Source organism: Salminus brasiliensis, chromosome 18, assembly GCF_030463535.1.
Source record: "Salminus brasiliensis chromosome 18, fSalBra1.hap2, whole genome shotgun sequence".
Lineage (NCBI taxonomy): Eukaryota > Metazoa > Chordata > Actinopteri > Characiformes > Bryconidae > Salminus > Salminus brasiliensis.
Genome location: NC_132895.1, coordinates 14,485,408 through 14,498,565, shown reverse-complemented (window position 1 = coordinate 14,498,565; position 13,158 = coordinate 14,485,408). Strand labels below are relative to the sequence as shown.

General features: G+C 40.4%; 1 protein-coding gene across 2 annotated transcripts in view; it reads left to right on the top strand.

The window, feature by feature from the left end:
- The window catches only part of myo5b (myosin VB), a 65,745-nt gene that overhangs the window by 49,622 nt on the left and 2,965 nt on the right, over positions 1-13,158 (top strand). Inside the window, exons 23-37 of one of the 2 annotated variants that reach the window (XM_072661587.1) lie at positions 210-300; positions 2,149-2,294; positions 2,398-2,517; positions 2,700-2,834; positions 4,107-4,175; positions 6,186-6,425; positions 8,627-8,721; positions 9,494-9,574; positions 9,907-10,105; positions 11,037-11,130; positions 11,226-11,363; positions 11,456-11,607; positions 11,741-11,830; positions 11,957-12,107; positions 12,200-12,485. In XM_072661587.1, coding sequence (XP_072517688.1) covers positions 210-300; positions 2,149-2,294; positions 2,398-2,517; positions 2,700-2,834; positions 4,107-4,175; positions 6,186-6,425; positions 8,627-8,721; positions 9,494-9,574; positions 9,907-10,105; positions 11,037-11,130; positions 11,226-11,363; positions 11,456-11,607; positions 11,741-11,830; positions 11,957-12,107; positions 12,200-12,485 — 2,087 coding nt within the window. The remainder of the gene's footprint in view (positions 1-209; positions 301-2,148; positions 2,295-2,397; positions 2,518-2,699; positions 2,835-4,106; positions 4,176-6,185; positions 6,426-8,626; positions 8,722-9,493; positions 9,575-9,906; positions 10,106-11,036; positions 11,131-11,225; positions 11,364-11,455; positions 11,608-11,740; positions 11,831-11,956; positions 12,108-12,199; positions 12,486-13,158) is intronic. The other variant, XM_072661588.1, reaches the window with a different exon arrangement.

Below are 13,158 nucleotides of genomic sequence, written 5' to 3'. Positions count from 1 at the left end.
AAGTGCACTGTTGCTGGCCTTTCTGTCCATAAGTTCGGATATTGCAGTTCATAGATCTCTTACATATCTGGATTGCCCACTAGAACATTAATGAAGAAACTGACCCGACTGAACTAATCTTGAGCTGCTCACTATTTAGCAAGATCTTTGTCAGTTAATGAGATGTTTGGAGGTGAAGTTCTGATGACCGCTGTTTCTGTCCTCCTTAGAGAGTGGAGGAGTTGGAGAAGGAAAACTCCATGCTGAAGACAGAGAAAGAGGAAATGAATCAGAGAATCCGTCGCTCCACGAGCCACGAAGGTGAGTTTCACACTCCAGTGCACCTGCATCTCGAGACACACACTCGCACACTGTCTGTTGAGTAGCTATAGTAAATGTGAGCTTCCCAGAGGGCAGGGCTTGGTTTTGTTTCCCACACAAGAGGGGTCTCTGTTTAGAAATAGGGCGAGAAAGAAAGACAGGGAGAGAGAGAGGGCGCAACGGACAGAAACAGCATTGGATTTCAGGGCAGGAATGCAGGATCACCTCTTTACCTGCTGTTGTTGAGCTTAGCATTGTTTCCAAGCTGGTTCACATGCGAGAATGGTACTTGAAACCAAAGGTTAGGTCTTTGTTAAAGCTAGTTTGAACTTTTTAAAGCGTTTCTTTTATTGCTACATTCAACTGTTCCCTGTATATTTGACTCCCTTTAGGCTTGCGTCGATAATGTAATTATAACCACAAGTTTTGAATGACGATCATGTGCTTCCCATACTGGCCCCAGGTTTATTTTTATACCAACGACAATACTGTTGCAGTGCATTTGACAGGAGCATAGCCTGTTTGACTTATTGTATTATCTAAAATGTCTTGGCCTCTGGCTGCTCTTATTGAGAGTCAGACCTTAGAGGTAGATGTTGTTCCACTGAGATGAAAAGCTACTTTGTATTTCGTATACAGAACTGGCAAATAGGACACAGAAGGTTTAGTTCACAGTCAGCCCTCTGTGTTTGGGCTGTGACAGCTTGGGTTAGACATGTAGACTTACATAACATGGCCACATTATCATATGTCTGCCTTGTCACAGATAAACTGAAAAGTACATGCAACCAAGGGGAAAAATAGCTGAATTAATTCAAGCGTTTCAGTTCTCCTGCACTTCAGCAGTCTTTGTTTAGCTTGGCTTTCACGCTGTATATTATGCAATCCAGATTTGTGATGATATGGTAGTTGGTAAAATGAAAGGGTCAAAGTTGGTGTATAAAGTTGCAAGTTGTACCACATCATATCCTGTCATAAAAATTAAGGTTAGTAATAGTGCAATAAATGGAATTACTGCTTTTCATCTAGAATAAGTGGCACTTAGCAGTGTGGTGGTGTTGTAACAGGTCCTGTGATGTTCACCATCAGAACAGAAATGGTGTTATCATCTCGGTGTGATGTGCAGAGTTGGGATGTGTATCACCTGCATTCTGTCTGTTTTAAAAAGCAAATTCAAGTACCATTTGGGAGTAGAGAATGCTTAACCATGAATCATAACCAATGCTTGTAGATTTACTATTTTAATAACTACAATGAATAAATGACAAAATGAAATGTGGTTGAGGTGCAAAAAAGTTAAGAGCAGAATTACAGTTTCCTTTGCAGTTCCAGACTTCGAAAGAGCCAGTCCTTGAGCATATAGATGTTATAATTTCCTCCTGGAACATTAGCCAAAATGTACCCCACCTTGAATACATTATGGGAGGTTTTCCCTATGTAAGATGTATTCTACACGATACCACTATCAGCCATCACTTAGCGTACTGTGTTCTCTGGAATGATGGTGCTCCATCCAGTTTGTTTGGGATAGGGTCGGGTGGTAATCATCAACATCCTGAACTCACTAATGCTCTTGTTGCTGATTGCAATCAAATCCTGACAGCAATGCTCCAAAATCTAGTTTTATCTTATTTGTAAAACCCTTGATTTCAGAAGAAACAAGGAATGACTTATAACTTATAGTGTATTTAGTATATAGTGTATTTTGTCACTCACAATATAATACAAGCCTTGAACTGGCCTTCAGGCAACAACGTCTTAATCTTTAAAATACAGTTTAAATGTGTGTGTGTGTGTGTGTGTGTGTGTGTGTGTGTGTGTGTGTGTGTGTGTGTGTGGGCATTGTAGGCCAGGAGGGCAGTGCGTCTCAAAAGGAGGTCCGTCTACAGGCTGAGCTTGATGAAGAGAGACTACGCTATCAAAACCTGCTGAAGGAGTTTTCCAGGCTGGAGCAGAGATATGACAACCTTCAGGAGGAGGCCAGTTATGCCAAGGTAGCAAAAACCCTGAGATAATGCAATTTGGAGCTTCAAAGAAATGAAGAAAAGAACAGAAATACTTATTTCATTATATCTCATTATGTCTTTGATCTTGTAGTTCATTCCAGGCCATCGGAGGAACCCCTCCAACCAGAGCAGTATAGGCTCTGAGTCCCCTTACCCCTCCATTTCCATGTCTGAAGTGAGCGAGACTGATGGTATCATTCAACAAATAGAGGCATGTACACACTCTAGACACACATTGCTAAACTATTCCCATCAGCCGTTAATTCACTGTAGCGGGTAAAGAGGATTAGTTCTTAATGAGCAAGAACTTCATTAAGAATTGTTATGAGCATCTGACTTATTATTTTATATTGTCCTGCAAAGTTCATTTCAGCGTTTTCTTTGCCCCTGTAGGAAACAGGCTTGGAGAATGCAGCCATGGATCTGAGTGTGTTTATGAAGCTGCAAAAGCGAGTGCGAGAGCTGGAGCAGGAGAGAAAAAGGCTTCAGACCAACCTGGAGAAGATGGAGGAGCTGAGCCAGCACAAAGTTAGTGTCCTAAAGACTCTTTCTGTGAACACTCTTAGAGAATAGCTCAGCCTGATGAATAATAAAATGTTCTGAAGAAATGGAGTTATTCAGACTGCTATGCATATGTGTATTACTTACTTAGCTGTAATCTTAAGAAATTGGTGCCAAAAGGTGCAGAAGAATGCATTTGCAAGCTGTTGATGTGTATATAGTTATTATATGTGACTTTGGTTGGAGCAAACAATGCTCGGATGTCATTTAACAAAACTGTTTACCACCCTGTTATTTAACCTTAGATTGATACACGCTGATTTGTTTTTTACAGAGCTTGTGAAAGCTTACAGACCACACATGTAGCATAATTTTAGCACTATAACACCAATTATTCCTGAGTTAACGAATAGTATTGCTTGTTGTCATTATGTTGTGGTGTGCTGTTAGCAAGCTGAGGAAATTTTAACCTATTAGCTTTTAGCCTTGCCCTGGCTCCCTTCCCCAGGTTTGGCATTTTTGACTAGGAAAAAGGTAGTCATCTGAGTTAGTCCAGTTTGTTTAGGGTTTTTGTGTGTATTTTATTTTTATTTTGAAGGCGTGGACATTAAGGGAGATGGTAGGGTCAACTAGCTTTAGCTTTTAGTATAGCCCAGATCCTGGTTTGCTTTCCACAGCTTTTGCGTTGTCCTGCAGAGTTTGAGCCTCTCTTCAGCAGACACTGGCACAGGACAACTGCGGTCATGAGACAGGATTCACATAGCAACCCATATTCCCATGACTAGCAGATCTGGAGACATGCTGCTCCCCATTGTCTGCAACAGGGTGTTCTCCTGAAGCTGTTGCATTTTGCCATTTTGACTAGGGTTTTCCTGTAGTGGGCTGGGGGTATGTAAAATGTTGGGGTGTAAATATAGAAAGTTAGTCAAGTGTTATAAAATGACTTTTTTTTTAAGCCCTGATGTGTTTATGCTGGATGAAGGAGGATATAACAGTGGTTATGGTTCATGGTCTATCAGTTCCTGTATGAGCAAACTCATTATTCAACTATGCTAAGTTAAATACTGTTTAGCATTCTAAGGGCCTTTTAAAAATCACTTGGCAGTTAGTTGCTACAATAGGACATTCTAGTATTACCTTATAGAGTATGTGTTCTTTATCTTTGGACTCACCTCTGTTGCTGCTCATGATAATAAATGGTTATCATAGCAATCTTGTAACAGACCTGACATCTGCCTTATCAGAAAACTTCTACTCATGTTTACAGTTTTTTTTACCCCTCTCTCCCTGATCTCTCAGGCGATTGATCCAAAGAACTCCACGTCAGAGGTAGACGGGAACGCAGATCTGGCCTACAACAGTCTCAAGGTTTATGCACATACACACGCGCACACACTTTGCTCTTTGTCAGACTAAGAGACACTAGGGACATGTCTCTTCTTCTGTACATCGATTTGTGCTGCACTTTGGCTGTTCTGGTGCTGCTTGCACTGCTGCCTGTTAGACTGTGGGTGAGTGGGACAACAGCAGACCAAAGAGGTAGAGCTAGAAAAAAGATGCTTATCAACATTAACATTTAATTTGCTGCATTTTAGTAAACCAGATGATCTGCATCAGCCATGTAACACTTAATATTTTTTTGAATCTGCTTAGACACATGATTTGATTTTGCAAAATGAACAGCATGTACCATTTATTTTATTTCTTATCATAAATGGCTAAATTGACTAAAATTGTGGATTCATTTTAGCACTGGCTCTTATAGGTGTGGGTCAGCAGAATTCCACTTTTTCTTAAAACATGCTTTGAGAAAGGTTAGTGTGGTCAGAATGTCTGTAGACAAGACACTGAAATTACGATTTTGGTCTACATGTATATTCCAAAATGTGTCAACTCTAATGTAGGTTTGGCTCTTCCACATGTGGCACAGATGCAGCATATCATAAATGAGTTGGAAAGTATATTTCCCTTAAATCAAACTTCAGTTTACAATCTATAATTAATTTTTAATAATTGTAAGTTTCTCAAGCTGGAGATCTCAAGTAATGCAGTTCCTAGTTATATTTTTTCAAATATTTTTCTCAAAATGAACTACAAATCAGTTTTCAGAATATATTTGTTCAATACAATTTACATATTTGTTCCAAACCCTATTTGGGGTGATATTACAGGAAGATCTCTTAATATATTTTTGTCAGCTGAATTTATGCTGAATTTGTTCTACTAACTGAACTAAAAATGTTTTATGATAATAGTACAAAATAGTTTGTAATGTAAACATATTTTAGTAGGTAATGTCTCATTTTTAAAATAAAAAAACACTTTGATCACTTAATGACTTAATAGCCATCAGTTATCTAAGCACTGTCAGGTTTCCCTTTTGAGTCTTTCTCAAAGGCTGGATCTCTGTAAAGCTACTTTGTGACAGATTTTTTAGAAAGCTCTATATAAATACATTTGAATTGAACTGAATTGTCAGATCAGTCAGCCCTTCAGTTTTCACCTAAGTATTGACAAAATACAGCTCACAAAGCCGCAACTCAGCTCAACAGAGGGCTCAAAGTACAAGGCCTATCGCCTTCAAGTCTTTTGCAATGTTTATCATGCCTTTATAGATAAATTATTAGATGATTTAAAGGCTTTGATAACACATAGAAATTATCGGCTTACATAACTGACTGATTTTAAGTCAGCTGTGTCTCGCAGTGTGGTGCAGTGTCTGTGGAAACTGTCATAGTTTAGCAATTCTCAGTGCTTTTCCAGCTCTCTGTTTCTTAGATAGTGACAGGTCTAAACAGTGTGAGCAAATGATGGAGTGTTAGGTTATTTAGATGGTGTGTTGTTAGACATTGCAAAGATTGAATGCCTATTCTTGCTCTCCTCTCCCCTTTTCAGTTTCCGCTCACCCTGTTTTCCTTCATTTTCTCAGATCCTCGTATTTCTCAGCAGATGACCTATATACCTGCTTGATTTTGAAAACTGGCAAATAGACACTGCATATTAAATTCAGTAGGAACTTATATAACATCAGCCTTCCTCAGCAAATGCAAATCTTTTTAAAGGAATTTTGTTGTTTATAGACCTAACTTTACAAAGCCATAGATTTTTTTTTTTTATCTGTGTCCCGTCTGTTTACTTTTAGCCCATTACAGGCCTTTATGATATGAAAGACAGGCTGGGCAATCTTGTTTTATAGTTTGTATTCTCTTATTCTCTCACTTACAATCTCACACACACTGCAGAACCTTCTCTTAGACATATTTCGATTTCACTCTGCATGAGCTAAATTGCAAAATCAGAGCTCTGTTTTTGTAGTTCTTCAGGTAGTCAAAGAACAAACATGTGCACTCAAACTGCCTCTTTCTCCCTGCTCTGCAGAGGCAGGAGCTCGAGTCTGAGAACAAGAAGCTGAAGAATGATCTGAATGAACTTCGGAAGGCCTTGGTCGACCGGGCCTCAGAGAGCTGCTCGTCCAATGAACTGCAAGACAGCTACAATCTACTTCTCAGTCAGCTTAAAGCAGCCAATGAGGAGCTGGATGTACGCAAAGAGGAGGTTCTTATGCTGAAAACCCAGATCGTCAACTCCACAAAACAAACAGACAACGCCAATCACATAGTGAGTGTCAGTGTTACTGAAGTGTAGTCCCTGAAGTTTTAAAAGTTCATTGATAAAGAGACTTTCTAACTGAAACCATTTTCACATATGAACGCTAAAAAATGTCCGGAGAATCAGGTCCGGACATTATCCGAAGATGTCCTTTTATACATGTAGTGTGCAGCCGGAGATTTTCCATGTCAGGCGCTTCTCATTACAGGAAATGAGGCAGCGCCTGTGTAGCACGTGCAGAAGGCACGGCTTGATGCAAAAAGTATGCTGCGGAAAAGGCATAGCATCTTGGTTTTTCACATGAGAAATGTCATCAACAGTCCTACTGTGAATTCTCTGGAAAATTACACTACCCGACGTTGTACTAGGGAGCTAACAGAAGTGCTTCTTTAGATTTTCTTCCTATGTGACTATAGCACTGTATTTGCATCATTTTCTCTCTGATATTGATGCATGTCTTGCCTGAGGTTAAAAACCATATTTCATCAAATATGTTGCAGTGGAAGTGGAATCAAACTATACATAGTGTTCATGATTTGTAACAAATATTGTGTATTACATAGAATATACATATGATACTTTTTTGGATAATAACTCCCATCAGGAGAGCTTTGGAGATGTTTTAATGAACACAGTTCATTACATTGGCACCATGCCTAATGCCAGGCATGGACTACAGAAGTATAAAGTCTTCCAGCATTGAGGTGTGGAGCAGTGGAACTGTGTTCTCTGGACTAATGATGCTCCATCCAATACTTGGATGAATTGGGGATGAGGTGGGGTGGTGATCATCCAACATCCTGACCTCACCAATGCTCTTGTTGCTGAATGCAAACAAATCCTTACATCAGTGCTCCTGAATCTAGTAGAAATCCTTTCCTGGACAGTAGAGAGTAGATAAACTCTCTTGATTTCAGAAGAAACAATGAATTGTGTAGAATGAGTAGGTGTCAAAACTTTTCTACATATAGCATATTGTTTTACCAATAGACCTTAGTTCGCTGTTGCTGTTGATTTTTGTGTACCGTAGCCTTTTAGCTTAAGAAAGCATTGCCGAAACTGTGCTGCCTTTTCTTTGTACTCTGGAACCACTATTTCAATCCAGTCTTGCATTTGACCAGGGTATGAGGCTTGATAAATCAGACCATCTTAACAAGGCTTATTTAAAGTATGCTGAGCCCTTCAGCCTTTCAGACTTAATCTGTGTCAGGTCAGTCAGCCCTCATATTATAATTCAGTCCATTAGCCTGCTGTCAGGAACTTCTTAATGAAAGTCCCTCATTCGATAGCACGGGCAGCCAGGTGTGGCAGAGCGCCAGTAAAGCTCTACAGGGAAGAGAGGAGAGAGCAGAGCTACTAAGACAGTCTCTGAGAGTCACCGCACAGCTCTCTTAGATGACTGTCTCTCTGCCCTGTGAGATGGCATGGCATGTCAGCTTTCATTAACTGTAGACTGCTTCTTTTTTCTGAACAGAGCTTCTGAATGTGGAGTGTTCTGTCTTTCACCTTCCTCTCCCTCTTTCAGTTGCTGTTTTTGCTCTTTTCTCCCTTCTCTCTCTGTATACCTCTCTTGCCCTCAGTATCTGTAGCTTACTCACTATTCCACATTTTCTGTCATGCTCTTGCTCATGCTGTCGTACACACTCTCTCTTTCTCTCATGCTCCCTTCCTCTCAAGGTGTATATATATATATATATACATATATATATATATATATATATATATATATATATATATATATATATATATATATATATATATATATATATATATGTATACACCTTTCTCTCTTTCGGTCTGTCATGGTGCTCTCTGACTGTGATGAGTTCAGTTAAGGTGTTCCACAGGGATGTGTTTGCCTGCCTGTGAGCTAGTGTGCTCTGGCTGAAGCTAATGCATTTAGTCGTGAATGTGTTAAAAGTCAAGAGGATGTTAAAAGGGGTGTTAAAGGAACTGCTTTCATTCACTGCTTTTACTTTCACTATTTGTAATACTGTTTTCCCAGTAATAATGTTTGTCTTCCCTCCTTCACCAATCCCATAAAAACATCCAGCTAGACCCTAAAATGTGCTACAATTTTTGATTCACACTGACATCAAGTTTGTATTTTGTCTTTAAACCATGCATGCAACATGCATCCTTATTTTTTGAGTTCTATTTAACTCTCTTGTAACCTCCGTTCTTTGTTCTCTGCCTGTGATGTCTAATAGAACTCTAATGATGTCTCAGAATGGGCCAACAACAAAAAGCCAATGGACAAGGAGGAGGCTCTGCAAGCATACCAGGGACTCAGCGAGTCCAAGAGGTACGTAAATACTATAAAAGAGCTACTTCTGCGTTACATGCTATTGATAATATTAAAAATAACAATACACAGCATCTATCTTTAGTTTCACTCACTGCTCCTCAGCACTGTTAGGAACTCGCACAAACCGTTCTAACAAGGCCTTGTCTTTTAACCAATATTGATACCTGTATTGATACCTGTAGATTGGCAGATGTTCTTCTTGGCACTTTTGTATTTTTAGCTGACACCTTCCACCCTGTTCTGACAGTAAAGTGGAGTGAGTGTTTTTATGAACATGGGTTCTCTATCCCAGGCATTGGTGTATGGCTTATTTATGTGCTTTATACTGATTCTAGCTAAGGCATGCATTTTCTTTCTCTCTTCTTTCTTGTTCTCTGTGATTGTGCTGTTGTTGGTTTGGTTCCAGGCTCTGGCACCTGGTCTAAAAAGGATCATTGGGGTAGGATTAGAGTAATTAGCTTTTTGACACACTCCAAATGGTGCTTTCATGACTGACCAGCTTATATTATTAATATTATCATGGGAGACATGTATTTTTTAAGTGTATTGGTAGATGGAATGAAAATCACTGCTGCAGAATTACTTCGTACACCTTCCAATACTTTCCCTAATGCCTAAAGCATCAGTCAATGCTAACATTGCTAGTTTTTTTTCCTGCTCTGTCCAGCTAACTTCTCTCTTCTGCCTTACTAACTGCTTTCTTCTCTCTCTCTGCTCTGTTTTCTGGTTTCATTCATGTCGCTGCCTCTCTTTCTCTCTGCTTGGACAGCAGTAAATCACAGGACTGGGGTTATTTGAATGAAGACGGAGAGCTTGGCCTGGCCTATCAGGGCCTAAAGCAAGTAGCCAGGTTGTGGTTTTGTGCTTCAATCTTTGTGCTCTGCTGCCTTCCTGCTCCTTTCTTTAACCTTAACTGACTGCACGTCACTCTTTTCATACATAGAAGAAGCACTTGCTTATAATATTTATGACCCTGATTTAGCTGAGAGCTTCTCTGTATTGCTGGCATGGAAAATAAATATCTTGGAAACTTCCATTGCCTGTCACTTTTCTTTTATATTTTGGAGTGAATTAATTATTTGGATCTGTGTGACTCTTTGGTGCATGTAGCATTTATTGAGTGTACAGGCAAAGATCAGACTTGTAGGTAAAAGTACTGAAACTTTGGCATGTGTTTGTTAGGCTGTTGGAGACTCAGCTGCAGTCCCAGTCACGGAAGCACCATGATGAATTGGAGGCTCTGCACACCCAGATCGAGGTGTTGAAGGAAGACTTGGAGAAGAAGCAGGAGATGCTGAATCGCTTTAGCATCTTACCCCCAGACGCCCTGGTGGAGTACAGCGTCCAGCAGGAAATCACTCGCCTCACCAATGAGAACCTGGTGAGACAGCTCACTCACCTTCACAGCTCACACTTTGTCAAGAGACCGCATCACTGTAGCATGGGCTTTGTTGCACCTGTTTCGAAGTGAAAGAAATGCAAACAGGTACAGTCAAGTACAAGGTTTGGTAAAAAGTATCAACTCCCCACCTCATCCCAAAAGTAGTGGATCGAGCGGCATCATTCTAGAGAACACAGGTCCACTACTCCACAGCTCAGTGCTGTGCTGACCCGGACTGCGACCCGCCTATTAGTGACCTCTGCTGCAGAGGACTTCACTTAAAAATCGTCAAAATGCGCCCAATCTTTAGCATAAGACCGTATCTGCCAAGGCATAAAACTAAAAATGGAACAATGACACTTTATATTTTCTGATACCATTATACTATACTAAAGTTAGTAAAATGTACATTTATGGCATTTGGCTGAAATGCCATACGTAGGTAGGGACCTACCTGTGTTACAAGTTTCAAATGTAAGAGAATGTAGCGTTAAATGTCTTGCCCAGGGACGTTATTGTTGTAGCATAGTGTGCTTATCCTACTGCGCTACACCAGACACGTAAATTTAATTCCAATATTTTAATTGTGATTATCATCCTATACCAAAACAATATTTTTCTCTTGAAAAAATACTCAAAATTATGTATTTTAACTCCAGATGAGCATCTTAATAATAGGTTATCATTCTTCAATGTCTAAAACACTCAGGAAGAAATGCACAACGCACAACATGACCTCACACACTGTGACTGGGTTCAATTTCAGGCTACAAGTGTTACAAGATCAGATCAAATTCAACCTTTTTTCCCCCTCCTTTATCCCCAAACAGCATTTTCTGCTAATGCTAATAAATGCCACCGTGAGATCTTTACATAAATCTAATGCTCTGTTCCACCTCATAATAATAATGATGATGATGATTTGTTCCAGGATCTCAAAGAGGTCATGGAGAAGCTGGAAAAGAATGAGAGGAAACTTAAAAAGCAACTTAAGATCTACATCAAGAAAGTTCAGGAGCTTGAAGGTTGGATAAATACCACTGTTGTCTTATATATTTATTTTATTTTCATTGTTACCAATACTTTGCTGTCATACTAATGTGGTGTGGGGTCTCCTAAGCTGCAGCCATGCAGTCCAACAGGGCCAGACCTGAGCTAATCCGGCAGGTCACAGTGCAGAGGAAGGAAAAAGACTTTGAGGGCATGTTGGAGTATAACAAAGAAGATGAGGCCCTGCTGATAAAGACACTCGTCACTGGTAAGTATGAGCAGGATTGTGAACCGTACTTTTTACTGACTTTAATGACACCATTACTGTATTCAATTCCATTGTGTGTATGCTGCTCTCAGATATGAAGCCCCATGTTGTGTCAGCCACGGTCCCCTGTCTCCCAGCCTACATCCTTTTCATGTGCATCCGTCATGCTGACTACATCAATGATGACCAGAAAGTGCACTCGCTGCTCACCTCAACCATCAATGCTGTCAAGAAAGTTCTCAAAGTACGTATCCACGATCTTTTTCCACACTGACAGATTAACTTTCATACTAAATTAACCCTCAACAGGACAAATAGCTCATGAGTTGTTGATGTGTCCGTACTCATCAATGGCTTCACTGCTGTTATTAAAACAGAAAAACAATGACGACTTTGAGATGACCTCTTTCTGGCTGGCTAACACTAGTCGACTCCTGCACTGTCTGAAGCAATACAGCGGAGACGAGGTGAGAAGCAAGACCTATCCAAACACGTTTGCTTCGACACACCACCGCTTACAGTCTTTAGTGGAAGAGATTTTGTTTGGTAAATAGCCACAGTTCTAGCTAAGTCTTGTGTGACTTATCTTGCAGGCGTTCATGACCCAGAACACACCCAAACAAAATGAGCACTGCCTGAAGAACTTTGACTTGGCGGAGTACCGGCAGGTTCTGAGTGATCTGTCCATCCAGATCTACCAGCAGCTCATTAAAATAGCCGAGACTATTCTGCAGCCCATGATCGGTGAGTTTTTTTTTGTGTTGTGTGACCCTGAATATCACACCACCTTTTTTTTTGGACAATAACTCATTTCTTTTTCCCCCTCTGTGTGCTAGTGTCTGCTATGCTGGAGAGTGGAAGTCTGACAGGAGTCAAGCCTATGGGCTACAGGAACCGTTCTTCCAGTATGGACTGCGAGACTGGGGGCCCAGGGGGCTATACCTTGGAGGCTCTGATCAAGCAGCTGGGCCAGTTCAACACAATTATGGGTGAACACGGTTTGGACCCAGAGATTGGCCAGCAGGTCATCCGCCAGCTTTTCTACTCCATCAATGCCGTCACACTCAATAACCTGCTACTGCGCAAAGACGTCTGCTCCTGGAGCACCGGTATGCAGCTCAGGTAAGAAGGCATTAGACAACCACCAATTACCATCATGGAGACTGCACGCCTGAGACACTTGTCATATAGACTTACTTGTTTGGCCCCTAAGGCCAAGTTCCAGTTTCACTTATCACGAGAATGCATTCAAGCTTGCTGTTAGAAGAGCACTTTATTTGGTTTGTGTTCTTTAAACTTCATTTTTAAACTTTTTATTTGCTTTTGACACTGTTCGGCCATTTCTTTAGGAATTTCTTCGAAAACAGGGCGGTTTGTAGCGAGATGTGCCTTCTATTTATGTTTGGACAGAGGCATCACCCCTAATATTTATGATGCCCATTACCTCACTATCCCGTCACTGAAAACCTCCTTCACTGCTGTCATCCATTTTCCCTTTTCCTCAGTGAATATCAAGTTGGATTGATGTAAAAGTCACATATATTTTGATCTGGCTGTTCGGACTGAGTGGCCTATATATAGATATGTTTTAATTCCACATATGAAAGTGGCCCAAAATGAAGGAAACAGTTTTTGGCACTGACACTGCCATACAGAAAATAGATCTGTGTCACATATGACAAAAAAGATTTTGGCCACGTTTACCTGCTCTGTGTCTATGCGACAGTTATTTACAACTCATGAATAAAGGGACATCACATATTTAAAACCTGTCGAGAAGCTGACTTCAGGTTTT